Genomic DNA, 27,955 nt, shown 5'->3' on the forward strand with positions numbered 1-27,955 from the left:
TTATGTACTGGCCTTCCTTTGAGAAGCTCTAACTTGCTCAGTCCTGTTTGAGTGGAGTTCGCCTCCAAAGGTGATTAACACGGTTACATTCGTCGACAAGGATGGGACTCGATATGGTCAGGAATGGCATTATGGCCACTGAATCATTTTCGTGCTGTTCCCATTCCACGAATCTGGGAGGGACCTAAGCTTGGCGGGTCCATTGTTCGGACCCGGCGAAGCCGGCGTACGGCTCAAAGTACTTCTTCCCGGCGAAGCCGGCTACCCGGCGAAGCGGGTATTCATTCTAATAAGACCATATATTGGAAAACACAGAGTACATCAAAGTTGTGCAAATCGTGGCTTGACAATGACACGTGAGGGTTGAAAAACTGCAAGGTTATTTCCATATATCAAGTGTCAAATATTGACAAACGGGTAAAATTCTCACTCAGAACATCATTCGGATTGAAACACGCACACACGCATACACACACACACATACACACACACACACACACACACACACACACACACAAACACACACACACACACACACAAACACTTACACATTAAATTTAATTTGTTGGTTGAAAAATAAGGACATGATTCAGAGAGCAGTAGGTGGAGACATGTTATTAAGAGATACGTGTTTATGGAACAGCAAGGATATAATCTATTGCGGCCAAACCCTGTTTTTTAGCGACTGGATTAAAGCAGGCGTTTGTCGAGTAAAGGATGTATATGTTGGTAATGAGATTGTGCCCTTTAATATTATGCAGCAGAAGGTTGGATGTAAGCCCACAAGATTCTTTGAATATAGGGTGATTTGTACAGCAGTTAAAGCAGCAACACTACGCTCTGCAAATGGAAATGTATGTGGATTTAACGATTTAAAGAACCTGAGTAAGCCTTGTCAATTTCGCAAATTAATTATAAAGGAAAAATATGTGGAGCCGGTTGTAGTTAAATTTTGGGAACATAAATTTGATTTCAGGCCGGGAAAAGAGCAATGGTTAATGGTAAACAAAGTAACCACTGAAACAAGATTGCGAATGTTGCATTGGAAAATATTGCACAATATTTACTTCACAAATATTTTATTGTATAAAATAGGCATTTCCGTGAGTAATTGCTGTACTCACTGTGAGAACGAAATTGATTATATTGAACATTTTTTTTACTTTTGCCCGAAAATTATGTCCATTTGGAAATGCGTTGAGGATAAAGTGAATTATAAATATAATATGATTATTAAAATTACCGTAAAGGAAGTTTTTTTGGGGCGTATTTGAAAATTCACAAAGTTCCAAGGCACTAATAAGTTATGTGAATTATTTGATTGTGATAGCCAAAATGTGTGTTGGTATTTATAGATATGGCTCCCTTCTGGATATTGTATGCATTTTTGAGAGGGAATTGTTATATAGAAAAGTTGCTTAAAATACATTTAGATATAGTAATGTTAATGTTATAGTAAAAACATTACTTAAAAAAAAAATAAAAAATAAAAAAATCAATGAAGAAGGATGCTCCCCGCCAACAACAAAACAAAACAACAACAAAAAAAACACAAAAAAACAAAGGCAAAAAAGAAAGGGTTGAAGCAGCCTGCATGCAACTGAGATTAAAAAAAAAAAAAAAAAAAAAAAAAAACACTTACACACACAAGAATTCATTTTTGAGTTGTACCTGAAGACACGAATGTCTTTGCGAAGGTATATTTAATTTAATTGCTCATAATATCAGTATGATGTCATCAACATGCATTAGCAGGTCTGAGTTCGCTGCAACTCGTAGATACCAACAAATGGCAGCCATCCTTGCCCTGTCCGCCTGAATGCTGTCAAGTTGTCCTGCATGGGAAAAGGTTGTCCCCCTAACGTTTGTCTGGGCCGAGCTGGGAAGAAATGAAAGAGAAACGTTAGTTTAGTTTTGTTGCTAACCAGGCGCTCTCTGAATAACATGTAAACAATAGAAACGTTTTACCATGCGTGTAGATTTGAGCACGACTTTTTTTTTGTTCCTGCGCCTCAGTAGAACTACTGACAGAGTTTTGATCACATCATAGGCATTAATCAAGCTAACCTTATACATGTAATATCAGTCCAAAATCAGTCCGGAAGCTAGTTAGAACCACCAGCTTATTTTTACATTTAGTCAAGTTTTGACTAAATGTTAACGTAGAGGGGGGAATCGAGACGAGGGTGTGGTGTATGTGTGTGTGTGCGTGTGTGTGTGTAGAGCGATTCAGACCAAACTACTGGACCGATCTTTATGAAATTTGACATGAGAGTTCCTGGGAATGATATCCCTGGATGTTTTTTTGTTGTTGATAAATACCTTTGATGACGTCATATCCGGCTTTTTGTAAAAGTTGAGGCGGCACTGTCACACCCTCATTTTTCAATCAAATTGATTGAAATTTTGGCCAAGCAATCTTCGACGAAGGCCTAACTTCGGTATTGCATTTCAGCTGGGTGGCTTAAACATTAATTAATGACTTTGGTCATTAAAAATATGAAAATTGTAAAAAAAATATTATTTTCTTTAAACGATCCAAATTTACGTTCATCTTATTCTTCATCATTTTCTGATTCCAAAAACATATAAATATGTTATATTCCGATTAAAAACAAGCTCTGAAAATTAAAAATATAAAAATTATTATTAAAATAAAATTTCCGAAATCGATTTAAAAACAATTTCATCTTATTCCTTGTGGGTTCCTGATTCCAAAAACATATAGATGAGATATGTTTGGATTAAAAACACGCTCAGAAAGTTTAAAAGAATAGAGATAAAGAAAAGCGTGCTATCCTTCTCAGCGCAACTACTACCCCGCTCTTCTTGTCAATTTCTCTGCCTTTGCATCGAGCGGTGGACTGACGATGCTACGAGTATACGCTCTTGCTGTAAAAATGCAGTGAGTTCAGTTTCATTCTGTTAGTTCGACAGCTTGACTAAATGTTATAATTTCGCCTTACGCGACTTGTTTTCTCTTAAAGGCACAGTAAGCCTCCCGTAAACCATCACTCAGAGCTCCCGAACGTCTATATAGTATAAGCATACTTCCATTTGAACGCTCACCGAACGGGAACATCCTGGCTGCTTTCTGTCGAGCGTGAGAAATTTTCAAAGAATTTATTTTCGTGGACTTGGTGCTGTACAACAATGCCGCCTCGTTTTGGTGCTGGACGGCTGTTGTGAATAATTGAACATACCGGAAATCACGCCCGGACAGTAAGCCTTCCGTAAACCATCACAGATACTGTCAGGCTTTTACACACAGTCCAAACACCCTTCCATTTGAACGCTCACCAAACGGGAACATCCTGTGTGCCCTACGTAAAGAGCGAGCAATTTTTAAAGAATTAATTTTGCAGATTGTCAAAAATGAGTTACTTCCCTTGGACCGTGGTGCGTTTTTGCGCTAGACCTAACTTTTAAAATCTAAATAATAAATTGACAGCTTGTTACACAAACATTCTTTAATCATAAAAGAATTCTTTTTTCATCAAGACAAGATCAGTACAATTCGAAGTTTTGAAAGTTTGAAAAAAGACTGAAAAGCCCGGAAGCAGGATCACGCAAGGGTCGTAGCAGACGACGGTTTATTCATATCGCCGTTCCTCTCTGCAGTCAAAAGCCATCGCCAGAGTTCTTGTGAACCACAGCCGTTTGTTTCGAGCATAAAAACGTGCTATTGTAGAAAAGCTCACATCGAGTCGCATTCAAATGACTAACTGGCGACTACATTGTGAAAAAAGGAAACTGGATCACACGGGTTCACGATGGCTCAGGGGTAAGATAAACCATGCAAAAATAAATTCTTTGAAAATTGTTCGCTCTTTACGGAGGGCACCTCAGGATGTTCTCAATCGGTGAGTGTTTAAATGAAAGGGTGTTTGTACTGTGTGTAAAAGCCTGACCGTATCTGTGATGGTTTACGGGCGGCGTACTGTGCCTTTAACTTTAACCTTGAAAGCAGAATGTAGCCTTCGCATTCCATAAAATATTAAAAAGCCCGGAAGCAGCAATATGTGTTGTAAAGATGTGCACGTGTACGTGTAGATTTTGAAGGCACGAGCACATATTGCTGCTTCCGGGCTTTTTAATATTTTATGGAATGCGAAGGCTACATTCTGAAACGTTCGCTGAATTATTTTCGCCTCTGTCTGTCAAATGTATTCAGCATATAAACAACCTCACTCTGCTCAGGACTGAAACAGCCAGGTTATCGGTGTTGTAGTTGTTGTACTTGTTTTCTGTTATTTTGTCATAAAATTATATTTTCTGTTTTTCTTCTTCTTCTTTTTATATTTAGTCAAGTTTTGACGAAATGTTTTAACATAGAGGGGGAATCGAGACGAGGGTCGGGGTGTATGTGTATGTGTGTGTATGTGTGTGTGTGTGTGTGTGTGTGTGTGTGTGTGTGTGTGTGTGTGTGTGTGTGTGTGTGTCTGTGCGTGTGTGTGTGTAGAGCGATTCAGACTAAACTACTGAACCGATCTTTATGAAATTTGACATGAGAGTTCATGGGAATGATATCCCCGGACATTTTTTCTTTTTTTCGATAAATGTCTTTGATGACGTCATATCCGGCTTTTTGTAAAAGTTGAGGCGGCACTGTCACACCCTCATTTTTCAATCAAATTGATTGAAATTTTTGTAAAGCAATTTTCGACGAAGGCCGGACTTTGGTATTGCATTTCAGTTTGGTGGCTTAAAAATTAATTGATGACTTTGGTCATTAAAAATCTGAAAATTGTAAAAAAAAACCAGTTTTTTTATAAAACGATCCAAATTTACGTTCATCTTATTCTTCATCATTTTCTGATTCCAAAAACATATAAATATGTTATATTTGGATTACAAACAAGCTCTGAAAATTAAAAATATAAAAATTATGATTAAAATTAATTTTCCAAAATCGTTTTAAAAACTATTTCATCTTATTCCTTGTCGGTTCCTGATTCCAAAAACATATAGATATGATATGTTTTGATTAAAAACACGCTCAGAAAGTTAAAACGAAGAGAGGTACAGTAAAGCGTGCTATGAAGCACAGCGCAACCGCTACCGTGCCAAACAGGCTCGTCACTTTCACTGCCTTTTGCACTCGCGGTGGACTACGTTCAATTTCATTCTGTGAGTTCCACAGCTTGACTAAATGTAGTAATTTCGCCTTACGCGACTTGTTTTTTTCTTTTTTTAATTTTGCCATGCACATCATTGTGGGGCTTTTAATCCATAAACATACAGGATAATAAAATGTCCTACATTATGTGTGTGTTTTTCATTCTTTTTTTTCAAAATTTCCTAATATACAGTTCTTTTTCTAATATAATATTCAAATCATCTCTCTCACAATATTTATATATACTTATACACATTTTGGCAATCACAATTGTATGATTAATTATTTTGTGTTTGTACAGTTCTTTTTTAAAGGAACAAATGGATCTGTTACAGGAGAAGGAAGCCAAGGTACCATCTTCAAACGTTCCTCAGATGTCACTCTACCAGGCAACGAACGGTGTGACCATTAGGCCAAACAAATATATATGTTGGTTAAGGGGAACCCGACCGACCCTATTTTGTTCCGCCGACTCTGAACAAAAATTTTCATTTCTCAAAAAAACAAAACAAATGTTGGCACATTTTGCGAACCATATCGAGACTAAGGTACGTAACCTCCTTTAAAATCGACTAAATATTTTTTTATTTTTGTTAAGCCGACCCTATCTTTTTTGGTCACGTTACCTTAAAAGCTATAACAACATTATTTCTGTTTGGCCTCAGCTGCAAACAATACACACCTGACAGCACAAGTCTCCCGCGTTGGGACATGGCACTTGTAGCTGGTCGTAACTATCGGAACACTTCGTCTGCTCGCACTTGAAATCGGGTCGCTCAAATGGACATACCTGCAATTCAAATCGTGGAAAGTACTGTTAATTCTAGTCATAACGAATGCCCAAGTCAGATAGCACATGCCATCCGATTACTAATGCAAACACATGCATGTGCGCGTCCACACGCACACAAGCGCGCGCACACACACACACACTCATACTACTACTACTATGTGCTTGTTCCTGTGTGTGTGTGTGTGTGTGTGTGTGTGTGTGTGTGTGTATGTGTGTGTGTGTGTTTGTGTGTGTTTGTGTGTGTGTCTGTGTGCATGCGTGCGTGAGAGCGTGTGTGTGTGTGTGTGTGTGTGTGTGTGCGTGCGTGCATGCGTGCGCTCGTGTGTGTGTGTGTGTGTGTGTGTGTGTGTGTGTGTGAGCGCGCGTGTGTGTAATTTCTTTTACGTCATTTTCTTCGTAAGCACACACAAAGACTCACCCGTCGACAACACTCGTGTCCCTGTGTTGGGCAGCTCAGCCTGGAGTCCACAGTTGCCCACGCATCAATACAAGAGTCAGCTGATGACACACACGACACCCCTTCGTCTGTTGTTGGGCAAGTCTAAAAAAAGAGTGTTCATTTTCCTCCTAAGCATGGCAAGGCAAGGCAATATTTATTTCCAAAACAACTAGGGTTACATGAATTTGAAAGAAAATTTACAATAAAAACCACAGAAAAGAAATGTAATAATGGGACACAACACTTCGTAATTTATAACCAGTAATAAGTCAAACTGGATTTAAAACTGAATAATAACAATCACAATTGTGTTAACAGGACGGTTTTTTTATTTTGATTTTGTTTTGCTTTGTTTTCAATAAAACAATATTCAGAAGCAATCATTGGAGAGTGAGACACCACGATTTTCAGAAACCATCAATATGATATTACATTTGAGCTACATGTATCTGACTCTGCAAGTGTATCTGAAACAGATAGATTGCTATCCTTCCAACGACACGAATAAACAAGTCGCGTAAGGCGAAAATACAATATTTAGTCAAGTAGCTGTCGAACTCACAGAATGAAACTGAACGCAATGCCATTTTTCAGCAAGACCGTATACTCGTAGCATCGTCAGTCCACCGCTCATGGCAAAGGCAGTGAAATTGACAAGTAGAGCGGGGTAGTAGTTGCGCTAAGAAGGATAGCACGCTTTTCTGTACCTCTCTTTGTTTTAACTTTCTGAGCGTGTTTTTAATCCAAACATATCATATCTATATGTTTTTGGAATCAGGAACCGACAAGGAATAAGATGAAAGTGTTTTTAAATTGATTTCGACAATTTAATTTTGATAATAATTTTTATATATTTAATTTTCAGAGCTTGTTTTAATCCGAATATAACATATTTATATGTTTTTGGAATCAGCAAATAATGGGGAATAAGATAAACGTAAATTTGGATCGTTTTATAAATTTTTAATTTTTTTTTACAATTTTCAGATTTTTAATGACCAAAGTCATTAATTAATTTTTAAGCCACCAAGCTGAAATGCAATACCGAAGTCCGGGCTTCGTCGAAGATTACTTGACCAAAATTTCAACCAATTTGGTTGAAAAATGAGGGCGTGACAGTGCCGCCTCAACTTTCACGAAAAGCCGGATATGACGTCATCAAAGACATTTATCAAAAAAATGAAAAAAACGTTTGGGGATTTCATACCCAGGAACTCTCATGTCAAATTTCATAAAGATCGGTCCAGTAGTTTAGTCTGAATCGCTCTACACACACACACAGACACACACACGCACACACACACGCACATACACCACGACCCTCGTTTCGATTCCCCCTCGATGTTAAAATATTTAGTCAAAACTTGACTAAATATAAAAACAAGTCGCGTAAGGCGAAAATACAATATTTAGTCAAGTAGCTGTCGAACTCACAGAATGAAACTGAACGCAATGCCATTTTTCAGCAAGACCGTATACTCGTAGCATCGTCAGTCCACCGCTCATGGCAAAGGCAGTGAAATTGACAAGAAGAGCGGGATAGTAGTTGCGCTAAGAAGGATAGCACGCTTTTCTGTACCTCTCTTTGTTTTAACTTTCTGAGCGTGTTTTTAATCCAAACATATCATATCTATATGTTTTTGGAATCAGGAACCGACAAGGAATAAGATGAAAGTGTTTTTAAATTGATTTCGACAATTTAATTTTGATAATTTTTATATATTTAATTTTCAGAGCTTGTTTTTAATCCGAATATAACATATTTATATGTTTTTGGAATCAGCAAATGATGGAGAATAAGATAAACGTAAATTTGGATCGTTTTATACATTTTTAATTTTTTTTTACAATTTTCAGATTTTTAATGACCAAAGTCATTAATTAATTTTTAAGCCACCAAGCTGAAATGCAATACCGAAGTCCGGGCTTTGTCGAAGATTACTTGACCAAAATTTCAACCAATTTGGTTGAAAAATGAGGGCGTGACAGTGCCGCCTCAACTTTCACGAAAAGCCGGATATGACGTCATCAAAGACATTTATCAAAAAAATGAAAAAAACGTTCGGGGATTTCATACCCAGGAACTCTCATGTCAAATTTCATAAAGATCGGTCCAGTAGTTTAGTCTGAATCGCTCTACACACACACACACACACACACAGACACACACACGCACATACACCACGACCCTCGTTTCGATTCCCCCTCGATGTTAAAATATTTAGTCAAAACTTGACTAAATATAACAACAAAAAGTTAGGTTTATGGAGCGTTTAATCTTAGACATAACGAAACACTTTGATCTGTCAACCTTTAGACGAGCACAATGCACAACAACCAAATAAAGTTGACCGGATAAACGCTTTACTTCGGCTTTTGTTTTTTAGGAGATATCATTATTATTATTTGTCTGTTGTGTATTATTTCGCTCAACTATAAGATCGGTAGATAGATCAAAGTTTCGATGTACGTTTACTGGAGAAACAAACAATGGGGACCATGGTTATTCAACTAACTGTGTTCAACATAATGCGATGAAAAATATAAGACAGAATTTGTTTAGTTCATATGCTCAATTAAAAGGCACGGCGCTGTTAAAAAACAAGAACAACTCAGAATGACGAAAATAAAACCATGTGTTAGTCAAGCATCTCAATGAATTGCAGCTCCATCGGAGAGAAGTCAAGCTAGGATTTAGTATTACGTGTTTCCATTTTACGCTCATGCTCATGCGAGTAATAAATGGGCTAACTTAAATTGTAATTCAATCAAGTTGGCGTTTTAATGAAACAGATCCTGTGATTGGTCAGAATGCCCCAACTCATTAAAAATTACCGGTCATTAATTGTCGATAACCACTCGCTAAAAGATCCATTAACCACCTGCTGGCGAGGCGCATTGATACAACCTCAACTAGTCTCGGTTAGCTTTGAGGGTCATTTTACAAGTAGGAAATATGAAGGCCAACGAAATACCGAGACCATAAGGTATGCGAAGTGATGACGTCGAGTAACGTAAGTTGAAGCATGAATTCTTCCGGACTACGTCAGTCAATTCCAAATAATCGCTTTCGTGATGAAAAGAATTTGTTTTGGAGGTTGCTGTCCAGAAACCCGTCAAAAAAGAAGGGAAAATGTATGTGAAAGAAAACAAAACAGGAGCAGAGTGATAAGATAGAAGCAATCATTGGACTACAGCACTACAGCACCAAAATCTGTGAAACAACCTCTGCCAAAACACTCTTCTCCACAATGAATGACCTTCTTGGCTGCTCTTCTGCTTCTCCCTTGCCCAACAACATCGACCCCTCCAAACTGTCGCAAGCTTTCTCTGATTACTTCCATAACAAGATCCAAACCATCCGTGACAAACTAGACAAAATCCCACACCAAAACTCTGAAACTCCTCCTGCATTTACAGGCACTCCCTTCACACACTTTCAGCCTCTCACTCTCACTGTCCTGGAGAAAGTCCTCAAAGAAATGACCTTGAAAACCTGTGACCTTGCCCCTCTTCCCACACAACTCTACTCTGACTGTCTTCCTGAACTCCTCCCTTCTATTTTCAAAATCATCAACACTTCTCTGCAAACAGGCACTGTCCCCAACTCCTTTAAGACTGCTATTGTCAAACCTCTACTGAAGAAACCATCGCTTGACCCAAACACTCTCAGCAACTACCGCCCTGTCTCAAACCTTTCCTTCATCTCCAAACTCCTTGAAAGAGTCGTCCTGAAACAACTCAACTCTCACCTTCTTTGCAACAATCTTCTCTCTCCGCTTCAATCTGCCTATCGTCCTCACCACTCCACCGAAACTGCCCTTCTCAAAATCACTAATGATCTCCTCCTTGCCACTGACCAAGCTGAAATCTCTGCCGTCGCCCTACATGATCTATCAGCGGCCTTTGACACAGTCGACCACAACATCCTCCTCCAACGCCTTTAGCACACCTTTGGTATCCATAGCACAGCTCTTTCTTGGTTCTCTTCTTATCTCACCGACCGCTACCAGACTGTTTCGATTGACAAACTGAACTCTGACCCCATCAGGCTTGAGTGCGGAGTCCCTCAGGGCTCAGTCCTTGGGCCTGTACTATTTACTCTCTACACTCAACCTCTTGACCACATCCTTGACCGACACAACGTTCTCCACCACTCTTTTGCCGACGACTCTCAACTTCACAACAGCTCTTCCCCTGAACAGTCTGAATCTCTTCTTTCCTCCATCTCTGACAATATCACTGACGTGCAGAATTGGATGACAGAAAACAAACTTCAGCTCAATAGCAACAAAACTGAAGCCATTCTAATAGGCACTACATCCAAACTCTCCAAAGCCACCTCCGACTCTCTTCAACTCTTTGACTCTTCTGTCCCTCTGTCTTCTGCTGTCAAAAATCTCGGAGTCACTCTAGACAACACCCTTTCCATGAAACAACACATCTCTTCTGTCTCTCGCACCTGCTACTTCCAACTCCGCCGCATCGCCACTATCCGCAAGTATCTCACCACAGATGCTACCGCCAAACTGGTCACTTCCACCATTCTCTCACGTCTTGACTATTGTAACTCTCTCTTGGCGGGTCTTCCCTCTTCTTCTATCTCTCGTCTCCAACGCATTCAAAATAGCTCTGCCCGTCTTGTCTTACGAAAGAAAAAGAGAGACCATATCACCCCCCTCCTAAATCAGCTCCACTGGTTGCCCGTTCCTGCCCGTATCACATACAAAATCAACACTCTCACCTACAAATGCCTCCATGGTCTCGCCCCTGCCTATCTCTCTGACTCTCTCTCTCTCTCTCTCTCTCTCTCTCTCTCTCTCTCTCTCTCTCTCTCTCTCTCTCTCTCTCTCTCTCTCTCTCTCTCTATGTCCCTTCACGAGCACTCAGATCATCTGCCGACTCCCTTAAGCTCAACATCCCCCACACCAAACTCAAAACAGCAGGTCAACGCTCATTTTCTTTCCAAGCACCTAGCCAATGGAACACACTACCCCTCCCCCTCCGTCAACAACAGTCCCTCGAATCATTCAAATCTGCACTCAAGACATTCCTTTTTTCCAAATAATCCATGCATTCTACACTGCCCACCCCCCATCCCACCCTGAATAACTGTACATATTTAATGGTTGATGGTGTGTGTGTGTTAGTGACTTTAAGTCTCCGTGTGGCAGGGGTGATGTAGCAGTTGTATTAGTGGTTGTACTGACAAGGGGTGATGTAGCAGTTGTATTAGTGGTTGTACTGACAAGGGGTGATGTAGCGGTTGTATTAGTGGTTGTACTGACAAGGCGTGATGTAGCGGTTGTATTAGCAGTTGTACAGACAAAGGGTGATGTAGTGGTTGTATTAGTGGTTGTACTGACAAGGGGTGATGTAGTTGTGGTCAATATTGTTGTTCCAGCTGTTGTTGTTGTACCGGCTGTTGTTGTTGCACCTGTTGTTGTACCGGCTGTTGTTGCTGCACCGGTTGTTGTACTGGCTGTTATTGGTGCACCGGTTGTTGTACCGGCTGTTATTGGTGCACCGGTTGTTGTACTGGCTGTTGTTGCTGCACTTGTTGTTGTACCGGCTGTTATTGGTGCACCGGTTGTTGTACCGGCTGTTATTGGTGCACCGGTTGTTGTACTGGCTGTTATTGGTGCACCGGTTGTTGTACCGGCTGTTATTGGTGCACCGGTTGTTGTACCGGCTGTTATTGGTGCACCTGTTGTTGTACCGGCTGTTGTTGTTACACCGGTTGTTGTACTGGCTGTTGTTGTTGCACCTGTTGTTGTACCGGCTGTTATTGGTGCACCGGTTGTTGTACTGGCTGTTGTTGCTGCACTTGTTGTTGTACCGGCTGTTATTGGTGCACCGGTTGTTGTACTGGCTGTTGTTGCTGCACTTGTTGTTGTACCGGCTGTTGTTGTTGCACCTGTTGTTGTACCGGCTGTTGTTGCTGCACCGGTTGTTGTACTGGCTGTTATTGGTGCACCGGTTGTTGTACCGGCTGTTATTGGTGCACCGGTTGTTGTACTGGCTGTTGTTGTTGCACTCGTTGTTGTACCGGCTGTTATTGGTGCACCGGTTGTTGTACCGGCTGTTATTGGTGCACCGGTTGTTGTACCGGCTGTTATTGGTGCACCGGTTGTTGTACCGGCTGTTATTGGTGCACCGGTTGTTGTACCGGCTGTTATTGGTGCACCGGTTGTTGTACCGGCTGTTATTGGTGCACCTGTTGTTGTACCGGCTGTTGTTGTTGCACCGGTTGTTGTACTGGCTGTTGTTGTTGCACCTGTTGTTGTACCGGCTGTTATTGGTGCACCGGTTGTTGTACTGGCTGTTGTTGCTGCACTTGTTGTTGTACCGGCTGTTATTGGTGCACCGGTTGTTGTACTGGCTGTTGTTGCTGCACCTGTTGTTGTACCGGCTGTTGTTGCTGCACTTGTTGTTGTACCGGCTGTTGTTGCTGCACCGGTTGTTGTACTGGCTGTTATTGGTGCACCGGTTGTTGTACCGGCTGTTATTGGTGCACCGGTTGTTGTACTGGCTGTTGTTGCTGCACTCGTTGTTGTACCGGCTGTTATTGGTGCACCGGTTGTTGTACCGGCTGTTATTGGTGCACCGGTTGTTGTACCGGCTGTTATTGGTGCACCTGTTGTTGTACCGGCTGTTGTTGTTGCACCGGTTGTTGTACTGGCTGTTGTTGTTGCACCTGTTGTTGTACCGGCTGTTATTGGTGCACCGGTTGTTGTACTGGCTGTTGTTGCTGCACCGGTTGTTGTACTGGCTGTTATTGGTGCACCGGTTGTTGTACCGGCTGTTATTGGTGCACCGGTTGTTGTACTGGCTGTTGTTGCTGCACTTGTTGTTGTACCGGCTGTTATTGGTGCACCGGTTGTTGTACCGGCTGTTATTGGTGCACCGGTTGTTGTACCGGCTGTTATTGGTGCACCGGTTGTTGTACCGGCTGTTATTGGTGCACCGGTTGTTGTACCGGCTGTTATTGGTGCACCTGTTGTTGTACCGGCTGTTGTTGTTGCACCGGTTGTTGTACTGGCTGTTGTTGTTGCACCTGTTGTTGTACCGGCTGTTATTGGTGCACCGGTTGTTGTACTGGCTGTTGTTGCTGCACTTGTTGTTGTACCGGCTGTTATTGGTGCACCGGTTGTTGTACCGGCTGTTGTTGCTGCACTTGTTGTTGTACCGGCTGTTGTTGTTGCACCTGTTGTTGTACCGGCTGTTGTTGCTGCACCGGTTGTTGTACTGGCTGTTATTGGTGCACCGGTTGTTGTACTGGCTGTTGTTGCTGCACCGGTTGTTGTACTGGCTGTTGTTGCTGCACTTGTTGTTGTACCGGCTGTTATTGGTGCACCGGTTGTTGTACCGGCTGTTATTGGTGCACCGGTTGTTGTACTGGCTGTTATTGGTGCACTTGTTGTTGTACCGGCTGTTGTTGTTGCACCTGTTGTTGTACCGGCTGTTGTTGCTGCACCGGTTGTTGTACTGGCTGTTATTGGTGCACCGGTTGTTGTACCGGCTGTTGTTGGTGCACCGGTTGTTGTACTGGCTGTTGTTGCTGCACTTGTTGTTGTACCGGCTGTTATTGGTGCACCGGTTGTTGTACCGGCTGTTATTGGTGCACCGGTTGTTGTACCGGCTGTTATTGGTGCACCGGTTGTTGTACTGGCTGTTATTGGTGCACCGGTTGTTGTACCGGCTGTTATTGGTGCACCTGTTGTTGTACCGGCTGTTGTTGTTGCACCGGTTGTTGTACTGGCTGTTGTTGTTGCACCTGTTGTTGTACCGGCTGTTATTGGTGCACCGGTTGTTGTACTGGCTGTTGTTGCTGCACCGGTTGTTGTACTGGCTGTTATTGGTGCACCGGTTGTTGTACCGGCTGTTATTGGTGCACCGGTTGTTGTACTGGCTGTTGTTGCTGCACTTGTTGTTGTACCGGCTGTTATTGGTGCACCGGTTGTTGTACCGGCTGTTATTGGTGCACCGGTTGTTGTACTGGCTGTTATTGGTGCACCGGTTGTTGTACCGGCTGTTATTGGTGCACCGGTTGTTGTACTGGCTGTTGTTGCTGCACTTGTTGTTGTACCGGCTGTTATTGGTGCACCGGTTGTTGTACTGGCTGTTGTTGCTGCACTTGTTGTTGTACCGGCTGTTATTGGTGCACCGGTTGTTGTACTGGCTGTTGTTGCTGCACTCGTTGTTGTACCGGCTGTTGTTGTTGCACCTGTTGTTGTACTGGCTGTTGTTGTTGCACCTGTTGTTGTACCGGCTGTTGTTGCTGCACTTGTTGTTGTACCGGCTGTTGTTGTTGCACCTGTTGTTGTACCGGCTGTTGTTGTTGCACCTGTTGTTATACCGGCTGTTGTTGTTACACCAGTTGTTGTACCGGCTGTTGTTGTTGCACCTGTTGTTGTACCGGCTGTTGTTGCTGCACTTGTTGTTGTACCGGCTGTTATTGGTGCACCGGTTGTTGTACTGGCTGTTGTTGTTGCACCGGTTGTTGTACTGGCTGTTGTTGTTGCACCTGTTGTTGTACCGGCTGTTGTTGCTGCACTTGTTGTTGTACCGGCTGTTATTGGTGCACCGGTTGTTGTACTGGCTGTTGTTGTTACACCGGTTGTTGTACCGGCTGTTGTTGTTGCACCTGTTGTTGTACCGGCTGTTGTTGTTACACCGGTTGTTGTACCGGCTGTTGTTGTTGCACCTGTTGTTGTACCGGCTGTTATTGGTGCACCGGTTGTTGTACTGGCTGTTGTTGCTGCACTCGTTGTTGTACCGGCTGTTGTTGTTGCACCTGTTGTTGTACCGGCTGTTATTGGTGCACCGGTTGTTGTACTGGCTGTTGTTGCTGCACTTGTTGTTGTACCGGCTGTTGTACCTGTTTTTGTACCGGCAGTTGTTGTTGCACCTGTTGTGTTACCCGATGTGGTGATGCTGGATGTGGTTGTATCTGCTATTGTTGGCGGGGCTATTGTTGTCGGTGACGCAGAGGAAGGCGTCACTGCAAATTCAATTAGCACTTTTACATCTAATCCGACAAATACAGTTGACACAATCTTGTTGTAAGCCGTGTGGATCCTTACTGCACTCAAATAAATCAATCAATCTATCTATCTATCTATCTATCTATCTATCTATCTATCTATCTATCTATCTATCTATCTATCTATCTATCTATCTATCTATCTATCTATCGAAAATAGAATACGCATTTGAGAATAATAACTGCCCAACAATATTTGAGTTATTTTTTTCTAAATATGCGTATTCTGATACTGCTTTGAAAGTTACCCAAAAAATAAACAAAAATGCCATTGTTACTTCGCAGAAGAATCTGAACACTGTTGATTGCAATTGAAATGGTAAACAATTCAATTATGGCAATCACATATTTTCGTGTGATAAATGGAGAAGACATTCCTTAAAAAAAGCAGCAGAAAAACACACGGGTCAATTGATTAGCACATCCCCGTTTGCAGTCCTCACACACACACACACACACACACACACACACACACACACACACACACACAGTGACACACACACACACATGCACACACACACACACACAGTGACACACACACACATACACACACACATACACACACACACACACACACACACACACATACACACACACACACACACACACACATACACACACATACACACACACACACACACTGATACATTATGGTCCTCATCGGGTCGCACACAAAGACTTACCGACGTTTCTAAGCGGCTCGGAATCTGAAAAATTGTAAAATCATTATATCACTTGCAAGGTCACTAATATATAACACTAGTTGCCAACGAACAGTATTTTTCTCGAATGTTACAAGATGTACTCTGGAATACGTTATCTAACTGATTCGTCAAAAAAAGGACACAATTATTTCACCAAGGCTGTCAACTGGTGACAAAACAAAACGTTACAATCACTGATCTTCGACCCAGCGGTGTTTTCAGTAGACAAACAATTATACAAATATTGTCATATATGTTTATGTTCTGAATTAGAAGTGTGTGGCTGTCTGTCATGGTATATGTTAAAAAAAGATCCTCTTTTGTTTAAGGTAGGAATCTAATTCTTTGCTACGACAGTGTGTCTCCCATTTCCATAGTACACACCAAATCTCAGCTCCATCGGCCGATAAAAACTAGAGATCTAAGTGCAGACAGAAGGACACACTGACAAACAAACAAACAGAGGGAATCCTATGCTCCTCCATTAACCGAGGTTGTAACAACAGAGACTGTCGGGGGGGGGGGGGGGGGGAGAGAGAGAGGGAGACAGCCACAAACCAGGTCTGGGGACAGTGAAGCTGACGACAGCGGCAATCGCCCCGATCAAGAGCAGCACAACGATGACCATAGCGACGACGAAGACACGCTTACAGGTAGAGCTGGCCTTGTAGCAGGGGAGAGCCTTCGAGACCTCTGAGCCCGGTTTGGACAAGGGTTGTTGGTGGGAAGACTGGTCGCGGACCCCTTGGCTAAAGGCTGGCTGCCTCAAGGCTGGCTTGAAGCCTGTCTGGTATGTCGGGTTGTCGACGCCTGTCACTTCTTCGGCGTAGCGTTGGTTTGGGCCGAGCTGAAAATAGTAGTGGAATGCATATCTATATATATCTACGACTTGTGTCTGTGTGTGTGTCTGTGTGTGTGTCTGTGTATCTGTGTATTTGTGTATTTGCCATGCACGGCCAAAGTTCTCGATGGATCTGCTTCAAATTTGGTGGGCTTATTCAGAGAGACCCCGGACACAACCTCATCGATGACATATTTCAACACGTGCTCTCAGCGCGCAGCGCTGAACCGATTTTGGTTCCACCTCAGCTATTTTGGTTCCACCTCAGCTACCCGGGCCCCCATACCGACACACCATAGCCGCTACACCACATCACAACGCCAAAGTTCTCGGTGGATCTTTTTCAAATTTGGACACCGTATTCAGCTACACCCCGGACACAATATCATCGATGAGATATTTCAACACGTGCTCTCAGCGCGCAGCGCTGAACTGATTTTGGTTTTTGTGTTCATTTCACCATTATAAGTAACTCTTCCTTATCTTCTCCAGTGTTTGGCGTTTATCTCCCTTCCTTCGTGTGGCTTTCCCGTTTGTAAGTTACTACTATTTTTAGAATGTCACTGCGCTGTCCACTGCGCTGTCCACAACGCTTCCCTTGCACCCGTAAGTTGTTCTTACTGTCAAAGTGAAAAGGTCGAATCAATTTATAGCCACGCGAAAAATACACTCTCACCTATCTCTATATATTTATAGATACAGATATGCATATATATATACGGCTTCTCTGTGTGTGTGTGTGTTTGTGTGTGTGTGTGGGCAAAAACCTGTGTATTGTAGAGTTCTGTTTGTGATGTGGTCTAGCGGCTTTTGTCTGTCTGTATGTTCTGGCATGTGAGAAGCCACAGCAGATAATATAGGGCTAAGAAATAAGCTCTAAAATTCTCAATCCCGTTTGACAGGACTTCGCCTTCAAAGGTGATTGTGGTGAACCGCCACGCTGTCTGTCTCTGTCTCGCGCCGTTCACCCCAAATTCCCGTTTCTGAGTTACTATTTTTAGAATGTCACTGCGCTGTCCAGAACGCTTCCCTTGCACCCGTAAGTTGTTCTTACTGTCAAAGTGAAAAGGTCGAATCAATTTATAGCCACGCAAAAAATACACTCTCATCTATCTCTATATATTTATAGATATAGATATACATCTATATATATATACGCCTTGTGTCTGTGTGTCTGTGTGTCTGTGTGTGTGTCTGTGTATCTGTGTATCTGTGTATTCACCATGCACGGTCAAAGTTCTCGATGGATCTGCTTCAAATTTGGTGGGCTTATTCAGAGAGACCCCGGACACAACCTCATCGATGAGATATTTCAACACGTGCTCTCAGCGCGCAGCGCTGAACCGATTTTGGTTCCACCTCAGCTACCCGGGCCCCCATACCGACACACCAAAGCCGCTACACCACATCACAACGCCAAAGTTCTCGCTGGATCTTTTTCAAATTTGGACACCGTATTCAGCTACACCCCGGACACAATATCATCGATGAGATATTTCAACACGTGCTCTCAGCGCGCAGCGCTGAACTGATTTTGGTTTTTGTGTTCATTTCACCATTATAAGTAACTCTTCCTTATCTTCTCCAGTGTTTGGCGTTTATCTCCCTTCCTTCGTGTGGTTTTCCCGTTTGTAAGTTACTATTACTATTTTTAGAATGTCACTGCGCTGTCCACTGCGCTGTCCACAACGCTTCCCTTGCACCCGTAAGTTGTTCTTACTGTCAAAGTGAAAAGGTCGAATCAATTTATAGCCACGCGAAAAATACACTCTCACCTATCTCTATATATTTATAGATACAGATATGCATATATACTATACGGCTTCTCTGTGTGTGTGTGTGTTTGTGTGTGTGTGTGTGGGCAAAAACCTGTGTATTGTAGAGTTCTGTTTGTGATGTGGTCTAGCGGCTTTTGTCTGTCTGTATGTTCTGGCATTTGAGAAGCCACAGCAGATAATATAGGGCTAAGAAATAAGCTCTAAAATTCTCAATCCCGTTTGACAGGACTTCGCCTTCAAAGGTGATTGTGGTGAACCGCCACGCTGTCTGTCTCTGTCTCGCGATTCCTCTAGTATATTATATGTTAAACGATATGTGAATTGTTTTGAGGCGTAAATTGGCTGGTACGGTCAGGTTTACAGAATAGAAATGTTTTAGGATAATCATAAATTTGATTTTGCGCAGTGTCTGACTTTCAATTCCAAATCAAACAAGCTAGGGCTAATTGAAATAAAGTAATTAACCACCAAATCTCACCGAGAGTAAGATGTGATCTATTGCACGTTATTTCCCCCTTCTCTCTCTCTCTCTCTCTCTCTCTCTCTCTCTCTCTCTCTCTCTCTCTCTCTCTCTCTCTCTCTCTGTCACGATTAGGTGACATGGATCAAGAAAGTGTCACTCGGTGGGGTGCCTTCTCTTGGTCAATTGCGATAGAAAGCGCCTGTGCTTTCTGTCAACGGTTGTGGGTTTTGCTGACAGCGCAGAACGAACACGGATATTTTGTGTTGCACGGATTTCACGGGGGTGATTTCTGCTGTCGAGGCAGAATTGTCGATAACTGAACTGGGGTATGTGTGTTACAGTACTACCTGGCAAACCAGTACTATCTGGATAGCAGTGAACAAGTAAGGACTTCTCCCTGGACAAAACTTCTTTTTCCTTTGCGAGCAGTTTTAAAGCGTCCCGTACACAGGTCTAACATTGTAGCCGTCGCGAGATGCTCCAGCAATGATGCTATAAAAAATAAAAAATAAATTTAAAAAAAAGTTATGAGCGAAGCTCTCACGGCGAAAACACACACACGCACTGCCCCTGTACTGGCTGGTAGCGTGTAGTCTTTCACCCACACTGACACAGTTTAATATCGCTATCCGGCTTTTCTTTTCGGGTTGACTCACTCTCTCTCCACCCCCCTCCATCTCTCTCTCTCTCTCTCTCTCTCTCTCTCTCTCTCTGTCTGTCTTTCTTTCTCTCTCTCTCTCTCTCTCTCTCTCTTCCTCTCTCTTTATCTCTCTCTCTTTCTCTCTCTCTGTCTCTCGCTCGCTCTGTCTTTTGCTCGCTCTCTCTCTCTCTCTTCCTCCCTCTTTCTCTCTCTCTTTATCTCTCTCTCTCTCTTTATATATCTCTCTCTTTTCCTCCCTCTCTCTCTCTCTCTCTCTCTCTCTCTCTCTCTCTCTCTCTCTCTCTCTCTCTCTCTCTCTCTTTCTCTCAGTCTTTTATGTGAGCGCGCGTGTCAACTGCAGACATCATGTTTATTTGAAGAAAATGCCGCAATTTCCTGCTGCTTCAAAGCTCAGACATTCATGACAAAAGCACTAAAAGTCTCTCACTTTTAAACTGTCTGTTTAAAATCAGTGTTTTTAACAGAAACAAAAAATCCACACTGATACAAGAATGGTCGGAAAATGGTGAAAAATCTAAGTCAAGCGGATAGGAAACCGGTGATAAATTATGTAAACTATGTAATACAACTGTAATGCAGTTTGATGTCAAGTACATCTAACACAAATTAAGTAAACATTTACTGCAAGAACATCTGATACCTGGCAGATGCTTGTCACTTGTGTCTGTAATACGACAATGGCCAGTAGAAGAAAAATCAACCGGACAGAATTAACAGAACGAAACTAACGAAAAAACGACTATGTAACACGGTCTTTAGTATTCAGCAGGATGCTATAAGTCGGTCAAGGTTATGAGTCAGAGCGGCCACAGCCAGTACCGTCGTTACTCCGGGCTCGCCAGTTATTATTACGCTTTCAAGTTTCTCTCTCTCTCTGTCTCTCTCTGTCTGTGTCTCTCTCTGTCTGTGTCTCTCTCTCTGTCTGTGTGTGTGTCTCTCTCTCTCTCTCTGTCTCTCTCTCTCTCTCAGTCTCTCTCTCTCTCAGTCTCTCTCTCTCAGTCTCTCTCTCTCTCAGTCTCTCTCTCTGTCTCTCTGTCTCTCTGTACTCTGTGTGTGTGTGTATGTGTGTGTGTGTGTGTGTGTGTGTGTGTGTGTGTGTGTCTGTGTTGGGGTTGGGGGCTGGTGGAGGGGGGGGGGGGGGACAAAAAGGAAAAACGGAACAAGATCACTACAATGAATGATAGTTTGCCACAATTGCATATATGTGTATACCGGCTTACATTCTTCTCGTCCTCTTTGTCTGCCGCAAGTCCTCTTTCGCCACAAAACGCTACAAGCAGGGCACAGATGAAAAATAGCGACACGTGCATTTTGCAGCCGAACTTCATGACGCACGCGTAAAAGGGGAATCCCCGGGAGTTCCCATTGCTTGAGAAAATTATATAAAAATGAAAATGTAACGAAACGCGAAAATGTGGCAGTTTGTCAGTAGGCTTGATATCTATCACTCGTATCATAGGAGTATTTGAAGTGTCTTCCACGAGCAGCGAAAGTGCAGAAATGGCTATTTTGACCCATTTGACCAGATAGTACTGGCCAACCAGGTAGTACTGTAACACACGTGTTTTCGTCAAGGTTGTCTGTGTGAGGACAAGTATCTAGACACTCGAACACTCAGCGCTGGGGAGGACGGTCGTGTCTTATATTTCCTGCGAGCTTTGATGGATTTCATCGCTTTGATTTCAACGCGCCGCTCTGCATGTACAGGAGGGGCTCCAGCAAACTTCAGTTGAGACCACCTTCTCTCTTTTTACATGCGGTCTGACGGACGGGTCGTCAATTTCTCTTCGCCGTGCGGGGATGGTTCTTCACCGCATAAAGTATTTGGCAAGAGGGTGAATGGGGTGTCGCTGTTGACGAACAGAGGCCATTCAAAGGAGGAAGCGGGTTTTGCTTCCATGAGAGTGCTACATTCATAGGCTTTTTGAGGTAATAAATCATTATTTAACGCTGTTGACGAATCTGTGTTTGTGGAATGAAATACTCTCTGTTGTTCTTTCCAGGTTAGCGCATAATTTGCTCTTTGTGACGCTAAAATATTAATCTGTATATGGTTTTTGCAGATATGGAGAGAGGGAAGGAAATGGCTGATTTGTTGTTGTAAAAGTTCGTTTGTGCAGGCCCACGTGCTCGATGAGATATGTAAAGATGACATGTTTAAAGGTGGAGGTTGTTGGGTAGCTAGACATGTTTAGTGCACCGAGGCTTTTTGTTGCAGTCTTTCTATCTTCCGTTGCTGCCTGTCTGCGGGACGCTGTTACCTGCGGGACGCTGTATCTGCGGGACGCTACATCAAGATCGTCCGCGGAGTGATGTAACCAGCTAACCGGCTAACCAGCTAACCAGCGACTGGGTGTGGCGCCTGATGTCTCCACAGTTCCCTGCTTCGTCACCACGCTAACCAGCACTTCATTCGACGGAGCAGTTGTGGAGACTAAAGACTAATTACAGGCCGTCCACTCAGTGGCAGAAGAAAAGCTAAGTGCACCATGTCTTTGCACTCTGTTTACCACCGTTGTCATCTTTTCTATTTATGATTACATTCGAGCGGTGACAACGTGGGGTGTGTGACACCTGCATAAGTTAGCACTTTTAGGCAGATCAGCTATATTTTCCTAGCTTCACACGGGATCAGCGTGTTACTATAATTTTCTATATTCTAACTGGCATTTTGTCAGTGGCCATTGGTTTTACGTTTTGAACGTAAAAGAACATATTTTGAGTGAAGTCTCGAGGGAGGTGGCGAGTTATTACATAAACAGGCGTCTGAAACTTATACTTTTGTTGATTCTATTTAATTGTATGACTGCGAGAGTGGATCGTGGTGTTGTTAGTTAGTTAGAAGTAACTAACCGTTTCATAATCACCTTATGTGATATAGTGAAACGTGACACTCTCTCTCTCTCTCTCTCTCTCTCTCTCTCTCTCTCTCTCTCTCTCTCTCTCTCTCGATGAGTCAACACTCTAAACAAGGTCAACAGTGACCTTAGGTCTCAAGTTGGTGACCTAAAGAAATCCTTAACCTCAAAGGCAAACATTCAAGCTAGTACTCAGACTGACTCAATCCAAGCCTGCCAGCAAGAGGAGAGTAGTCCAGCCTACAATGTTACCACATCAAACCGGTTCGTCGCCCTGGAGGCTGATGCGGTAAAGCAGGCGGACCGGGTCCACGTCTGCCCTCCTCTGACAAAACACAGTGACTGCAAAAAGCAACTGCAGGGACAAAGAAGTCCACACCAGAAGCCAGAGACATCTTCCGTGCAAACGGAAACCGACAGCCAGCCTCCAACCAGCACAACAGATTGTACAACTGCCAAAGCCGTTGATATCTGCAGCGTCACAGTTACTAACACATTTTCTGTGCTGTCGGATTCCGACGAAGATAATCTGTCGACATGCACACACAAAAGACGGCGAAGAGCGCACATTAGAAGCAAACAAACCCACAGTCAACAGTCCCGCTACGAACAACCAGCTGCGCCAGCACCCCGAGAAAACACCGCGACAGCGACTAGCAGAGTGTAGGGTGGCCGCAGAGACAACCCATGTGCTACTGGGGGACTCAGTACTTCGACCTGTTAGGCCAGAGCTCACGTTTCCGGGGAAACGGGCTGAAAATCTCAGTGTCTCTGGCCTAACCCTGGACGACCTAGCACACTGGCTGCAAAACATTCCTCAGTGCCCGAGTGTGTTACACGTCACGGTACACATTGGCGTTATCACATGTCGGGACAACACCATTACAGAATTGACATGGAGCGCCCTTGTCAAGCTATTGAAAAGGGTGTTTCCCAATGCCCTTCGACAGTTCTCCTCAATTATCCCACCCTGGGGAGAACATCTCCTCAAGAAATCTGTGGCGGCTTCCAACGACGCACTGTCCAGGGCCTGCAGCAAGGCGAAGGTGGCGCTGGTCGACCACACCTCGACCTTCGTCACCAACAACGGCGCTCCACGCAAGGCCCTGTACAGGGACGACCTGCATTCCAGTCGTCAGGGCACCGGCAGACTGGCGTGCAACATCAAGTACGCTGGTCAGCCGCGTGACGTCACCCACAGTGGCCACCGCAAACCACTGCTGGAGGATCCGGTCATTAGCCTGGACAAGTCCCCTGCACAGCATCCCCCTCACTACGAGATGTCGGAACAGCAACGACCCTGGGGACAGCCACCAAGACACCGTCTACACAACGTTCCATCTGTTCGCTTCTCTGAAACAGTGAGACAGCCATGGCAGGCTGTTGGCGACCGTGACAGCCACGTGTCAATGTCACCAGCCATCAGTGAACCGAGGCGGAGTGATTCAACCTCTTCACACCCGGGCCCCTCGGGTCTGCCTCTCTCGCCACCCCCCTACTGGTGGCACGCATCTCAGCGCCTTCACCACCAGCCCTGGCCTCAGCCACACCACTTGCCCCCCCAGGGGAGTCCTGTGTCGCCTCATTGGGTGTATAACGGTGCAACACCGTTTTCTCGGCAACACTACCCCCACCCGGGTAGCGTACATGTAATGACTGCAGCTACACTTGTGTAACGTACTAAACAATCATGAGTCCATATGCTTGCTGGGAGAGATGTATGTATGTATGTATGTATGTATACATGTATGTATGTATGTATGTATGTATGTATGTATGGGTGTGTGTGTGTGTGTGTGTGTGCGTGCGTGTGTGTGTGTGGGTGTGGGTGTGTATGTGTGTATGTGCGCATATGTGCAGGTATGAAAATTACTCTTACGCGTGCATACGTAGGCCTACGTGTGTGTGTGTGTGTGGGGGGGAGGGGGGGGTGCGTTCGTTTGCGTGAGAGACAGAGAGAGAGAGAGACTCAAGCAGGAAACAGGAGTCCTACGTTTTGCCCTACGTACGTCCACTTCCTAGGCGGAACATAATTATGTAGAAACTATGTAACAACTTAACTAGCATTGAACTCAATGCTCATGGCCACTTGACTCATGGAGATTTCTCGTGAACAATAATAGTTATCTGTGCATTCTCCTGCAAAGGGTAAGATTCCCTCAGCTCAGGAGGGCAAGTGTGTAGATCGTGCACTAATTTGTTATTTGTGCGCCCGTTCGTGTCCTCGACCCAGGAGGGCGAGTGTCTAAACCGTTCACTACCTTAATATTTTGTGCGCCCGTTCGAGTTCCTGAACTCAAAAGGGCAAGTGAGTTACCGTGACGATTCTGTGTGTCTAAACGTATCACTATCGTGATATTGTGCACAGGTTCGTGTTCTATGGTAACTGGAGTTGTGAACCTACGTTTAAAACCCCTTTTGTTTCTGCTTCGTAGCAAAACCCGTGAGAAGAGAAAAGGTGGACTGTGTCTTTAAGGATAGATCTTCAACTGTGTATTTTAAGCAACAATTTGTTTCTTTATTTTTGATTGCATACCTTTGTGTGCTGCTATCTCATCCTGTATCATCCTGTTCTAAATAGCAACTATAATTCGTGTTGTGGGAATCTTGACATTTACTTGGAGAAATCCTTGTGCGCTTATGATATACTAGAACTGTTGTCTTGACTGCTCCGGATACTCATATTTCCGGATTTTCCTTGCTTTATTATCTACTGCTGTTTGTTACAATATTGCACTTCGTCCTAATGTCAACAACACCAAACACTGTTCTCCGTATAGGGCATGTAAATATTTATCATTTAGTCAACAAAGTACACGGTGTCTGTGTATTGCTAAACCAGCAACCAGAGCTGGTACAGCTCTTCGGTGTAAGTGAAACGCGTCTAGATTCGCGTATCTCAGACAGCCTTGTTAACATTCCGAATTATTCGGTTTTACGACGGGACAATGCACGAGTAGGCCAAACAGGCATCGCTCTTTATGTTCATCAGTCCATTGCTGGGATTGTCAAACGTAGAACTGATCTTGAAGATGAAAATGTTGAATGTATGTGGTTGGAACTAAAACATGACAAATCCTCTCCCTTGCTTATTGGCTATGTGTATCGTAACCCTGCTGAAACGTCAAGGTGGATTGATGATTTTGTTTCTATGATGGACAGAGTGAAGGCTCGTGACGAGAATGTTGTATTGCTTGGCGATTTTAACATTAACCTACTCAGGCCTCAAACAACGTGGTGCTCAACCACTGATCTGTTTGGTCTTCATCAGCTGGTTAAAACCCCTACAAGAGAAACAAATACTTCATCAACCCTGATTGATCATATTTACACTGATAGTAAGAATATCGTTGCAAATGCGCAAGTAGTGCATTCCAGTTTTAGTGACCATCATTCTGTTTTTTGCTCGATTTCTCTTAGATTGCCAAAATCACGTCATAAAGGCCACACAACAATCGAATACAGAAGTTTCAAGTATTTTGATGAATCTGCCTTTTTCTTTGACCTTAACCAAGCCCCATTTTATAGTGTATTCAATTGCAGTGACGCAGAGGGCGCTTGCAATATTTTTCACCATATTTTGTGTTCAATAATTGATAAACACGCACCACTACGTCAGCATAGAGTGAAACATCCCCAGCTCCCCCCTTGGTTAACCTCAGACATTATCGAGGCTATGGCGATGCGTGATTATTTTAAAGAGCGCAACATGAAAACAGAGTATAAACTGCAAAAAAATAAAGGTTTAGACACAGTGAGACAAGCAAAGGCAGAATATTGTAATAATAATAATAAGAAGAAGAACATTTATATAGCGCTAAATCAAAAACTTTCGTTAAAAAGGCTTGCTCTAAGCGCTTGACATCTAAACTAAAACGTCATTCACACTCTTTGCAATGATGTACAAGAACTTCATGTCACACTCTTTCATTCAGTATAGCACCATTCACACAGTTGTTATTCTGTACAAGACAATAAGTTAGTCTAACATTTAGAATGTTCATAAGATGAAAACAAGAGAAAACCAGACTGATTAAAACAACTGCTTAGTGCTAACAAAGCATGAATCTTAATGATAACGTAATACATATTTAACTGTTAAGACCATAAAAAACCTATATGCTAAAATAACTTCGAACTTTTAAGAACTTCTTATAAGATACACAGCACATCTAGATAAACACCAGAATGATAAAACAAAAGGCAACTCGTTAAAACTATTAAATGCATCAATGTCTAAAAAACGAAAGACTCAAATATAAGATACACAATTCTCTAGAATTGTTTATTAAAACTGAAACCGACCTGCTCAAAGTAAACCATACCCACCCCCTCCCTACCCACCCCCAACCCTCCTCCTACACTAAATACTAATTATTTCTACTCTTAACTTCCCAACTACACGTTATCCATAAACTGTGCACAGGAACATGTGTGTCAGCATTATGTGGCACCGACATGACTTGTGCATATCTAGCTTACAGCTAAGGGTTAAAGTTAAAGGACTACTGCAGTGACAAATTATATTTATAATAATTTAAAACAAAAGACAAAAATAACAAGCTGAATAGAGATGGAACCGTTACAGAACAGGATGGCAAAATGTTGCGACTTTAGGAGTTGTGTTTCTGGAAGAGGTGAGTTTTGAGTGCTCGCTTGAATGACTGTACTGACTGAGAGTGGCGAATGTGAGAGGGGAGAGAGTTCCATTGAGTAGATGCGCAAAATGCAAAAGTGCGTTGTCCATATGCTTTTGATTTTGTGTGTGGGATGACTAGGGTGCGGCTATCAGAAGAGGAGCGGAGTTGTCTAGCAGGAGTGTATACAGTGAGAAGTTCAGAGAAATAAGCAGGAGACGAGGCAGAGAAGAAGTGAAAGCAGAGAGTGGACAGTTTGTATTCAATGCGGGCTTGGATGGGTAACCAGTGGAGTGTGCGGCGAAGTGGTGTGACATGATCTTTTTTTCGTGCTTTGAGGATCAGGCGTGCTGCAGAATTTTGAACTTTCTGTAGTTTGTGCAGGAGGTAGAGTGGACAGCCAGAGAGAAGAGAGTTACAGTAGTCAAGTTTAGAAAGAACAAGAGAGCAGACTGATAAACTGATTTCTGAAAAAAGTAGGAAGAGAGTTACAGTAGTCAAGTTTAGAAAGAACAAGAGAGCAGACTAATAAACTGATTTCTGAAAAAAAGGGATACAGCTACAATCTGGCGAGCAGTGAATGAAATTCTTGATAAATCTAGGAAGGGATCAACCA

The 27,955-nt window shown here is 43.1% G+C and overlaps 1 protein-coding gene and 1 long non-coding RNA gene across 2 annotated transcripts; both read right to left on the minus strand.

Moving 5' to 3' along the window:
- Window positions 1-544: 544 nt before the first annotated feature.
- LOC138955248 (uncharacterized) lies at window positions 545-11,853 on the minus strand. Its single transcript, XR_011452159.1, has 4 exons — window positions 11,718-11,853; window positions 6,331-6,453; window positions 5,802-5,909; window positions 545-1,879 (listed from the first exon to the last, which is right to left on the minus strand). It is a non-coding gene; the product is annotated as an uncharacterized lncRNA (long non-coding RNA).
- Window positions 11,854-11,866: 13 nt separating this feature from the next.
- Window positions 11,867-21,154, minus strand: LOC138955247 (mucin-22-like). The gene is made up of 5 exons (XM_070326889.1): window positions 21,065-21,154; window positions 16,660-16,948; window positions 16,081-16,104; window positions 12,087-15,355; window positions 11,867-11,923 (listed from the first exon to the last, which is right to left on the minus strand). Exons 1-5 carry the CDS (start codon window positions 21,152-21,154, stop codon window positions 11,867-11,869), a joined length of 3,729 nt encoding a protein of 1,242 aa, XP_070182990.1.
- Window positions 21,155-27,955: the final 6,801 nt, after the last annotated feature.

The sequence above is a fragment of the Littorina saxatilis genome, unplaced genomic scaffold, assembly GCF_037325665.1.
Source record: "Littorina saxatilis isolate snail1 unplaced genomic scaffold, US_GU_Lsax_2.0 scaffold_1249, whole genome shotgun sequence".
In the NCBI taxonomy this organism is placed as follows: Eukaryota; Metazoa; Mollusca; class Gastropoda; order Littorinimorpha; family Littorinidae; genus Littorina; species Littorina saxatilis.

Bases quoted from the DNA above. Each gene is read 5' to 3' on its own strand.
- LOC138955247 (XM_070326889.1), bottom strand. From the start codon at position 21,154: ATGCACGTGTCGCTATTTTTCATCTGTGCCCTGCTTGTAGCGTTTTGT. The intron at 16,949-21,064 runs GTAAGCCGGTAT...TACTATTTTCAG, and splicing joins ACAAAGAGGACGAGAAGAAT to CTCGGCCCAAACCAACGCTA. The intron at 11,924-12,086 runs GTAACAACAACA...CACCAATAACAG, and splicing joins CAGCCAGTACAACAACCGGT to CCGGTACAACAACAAGTGCA.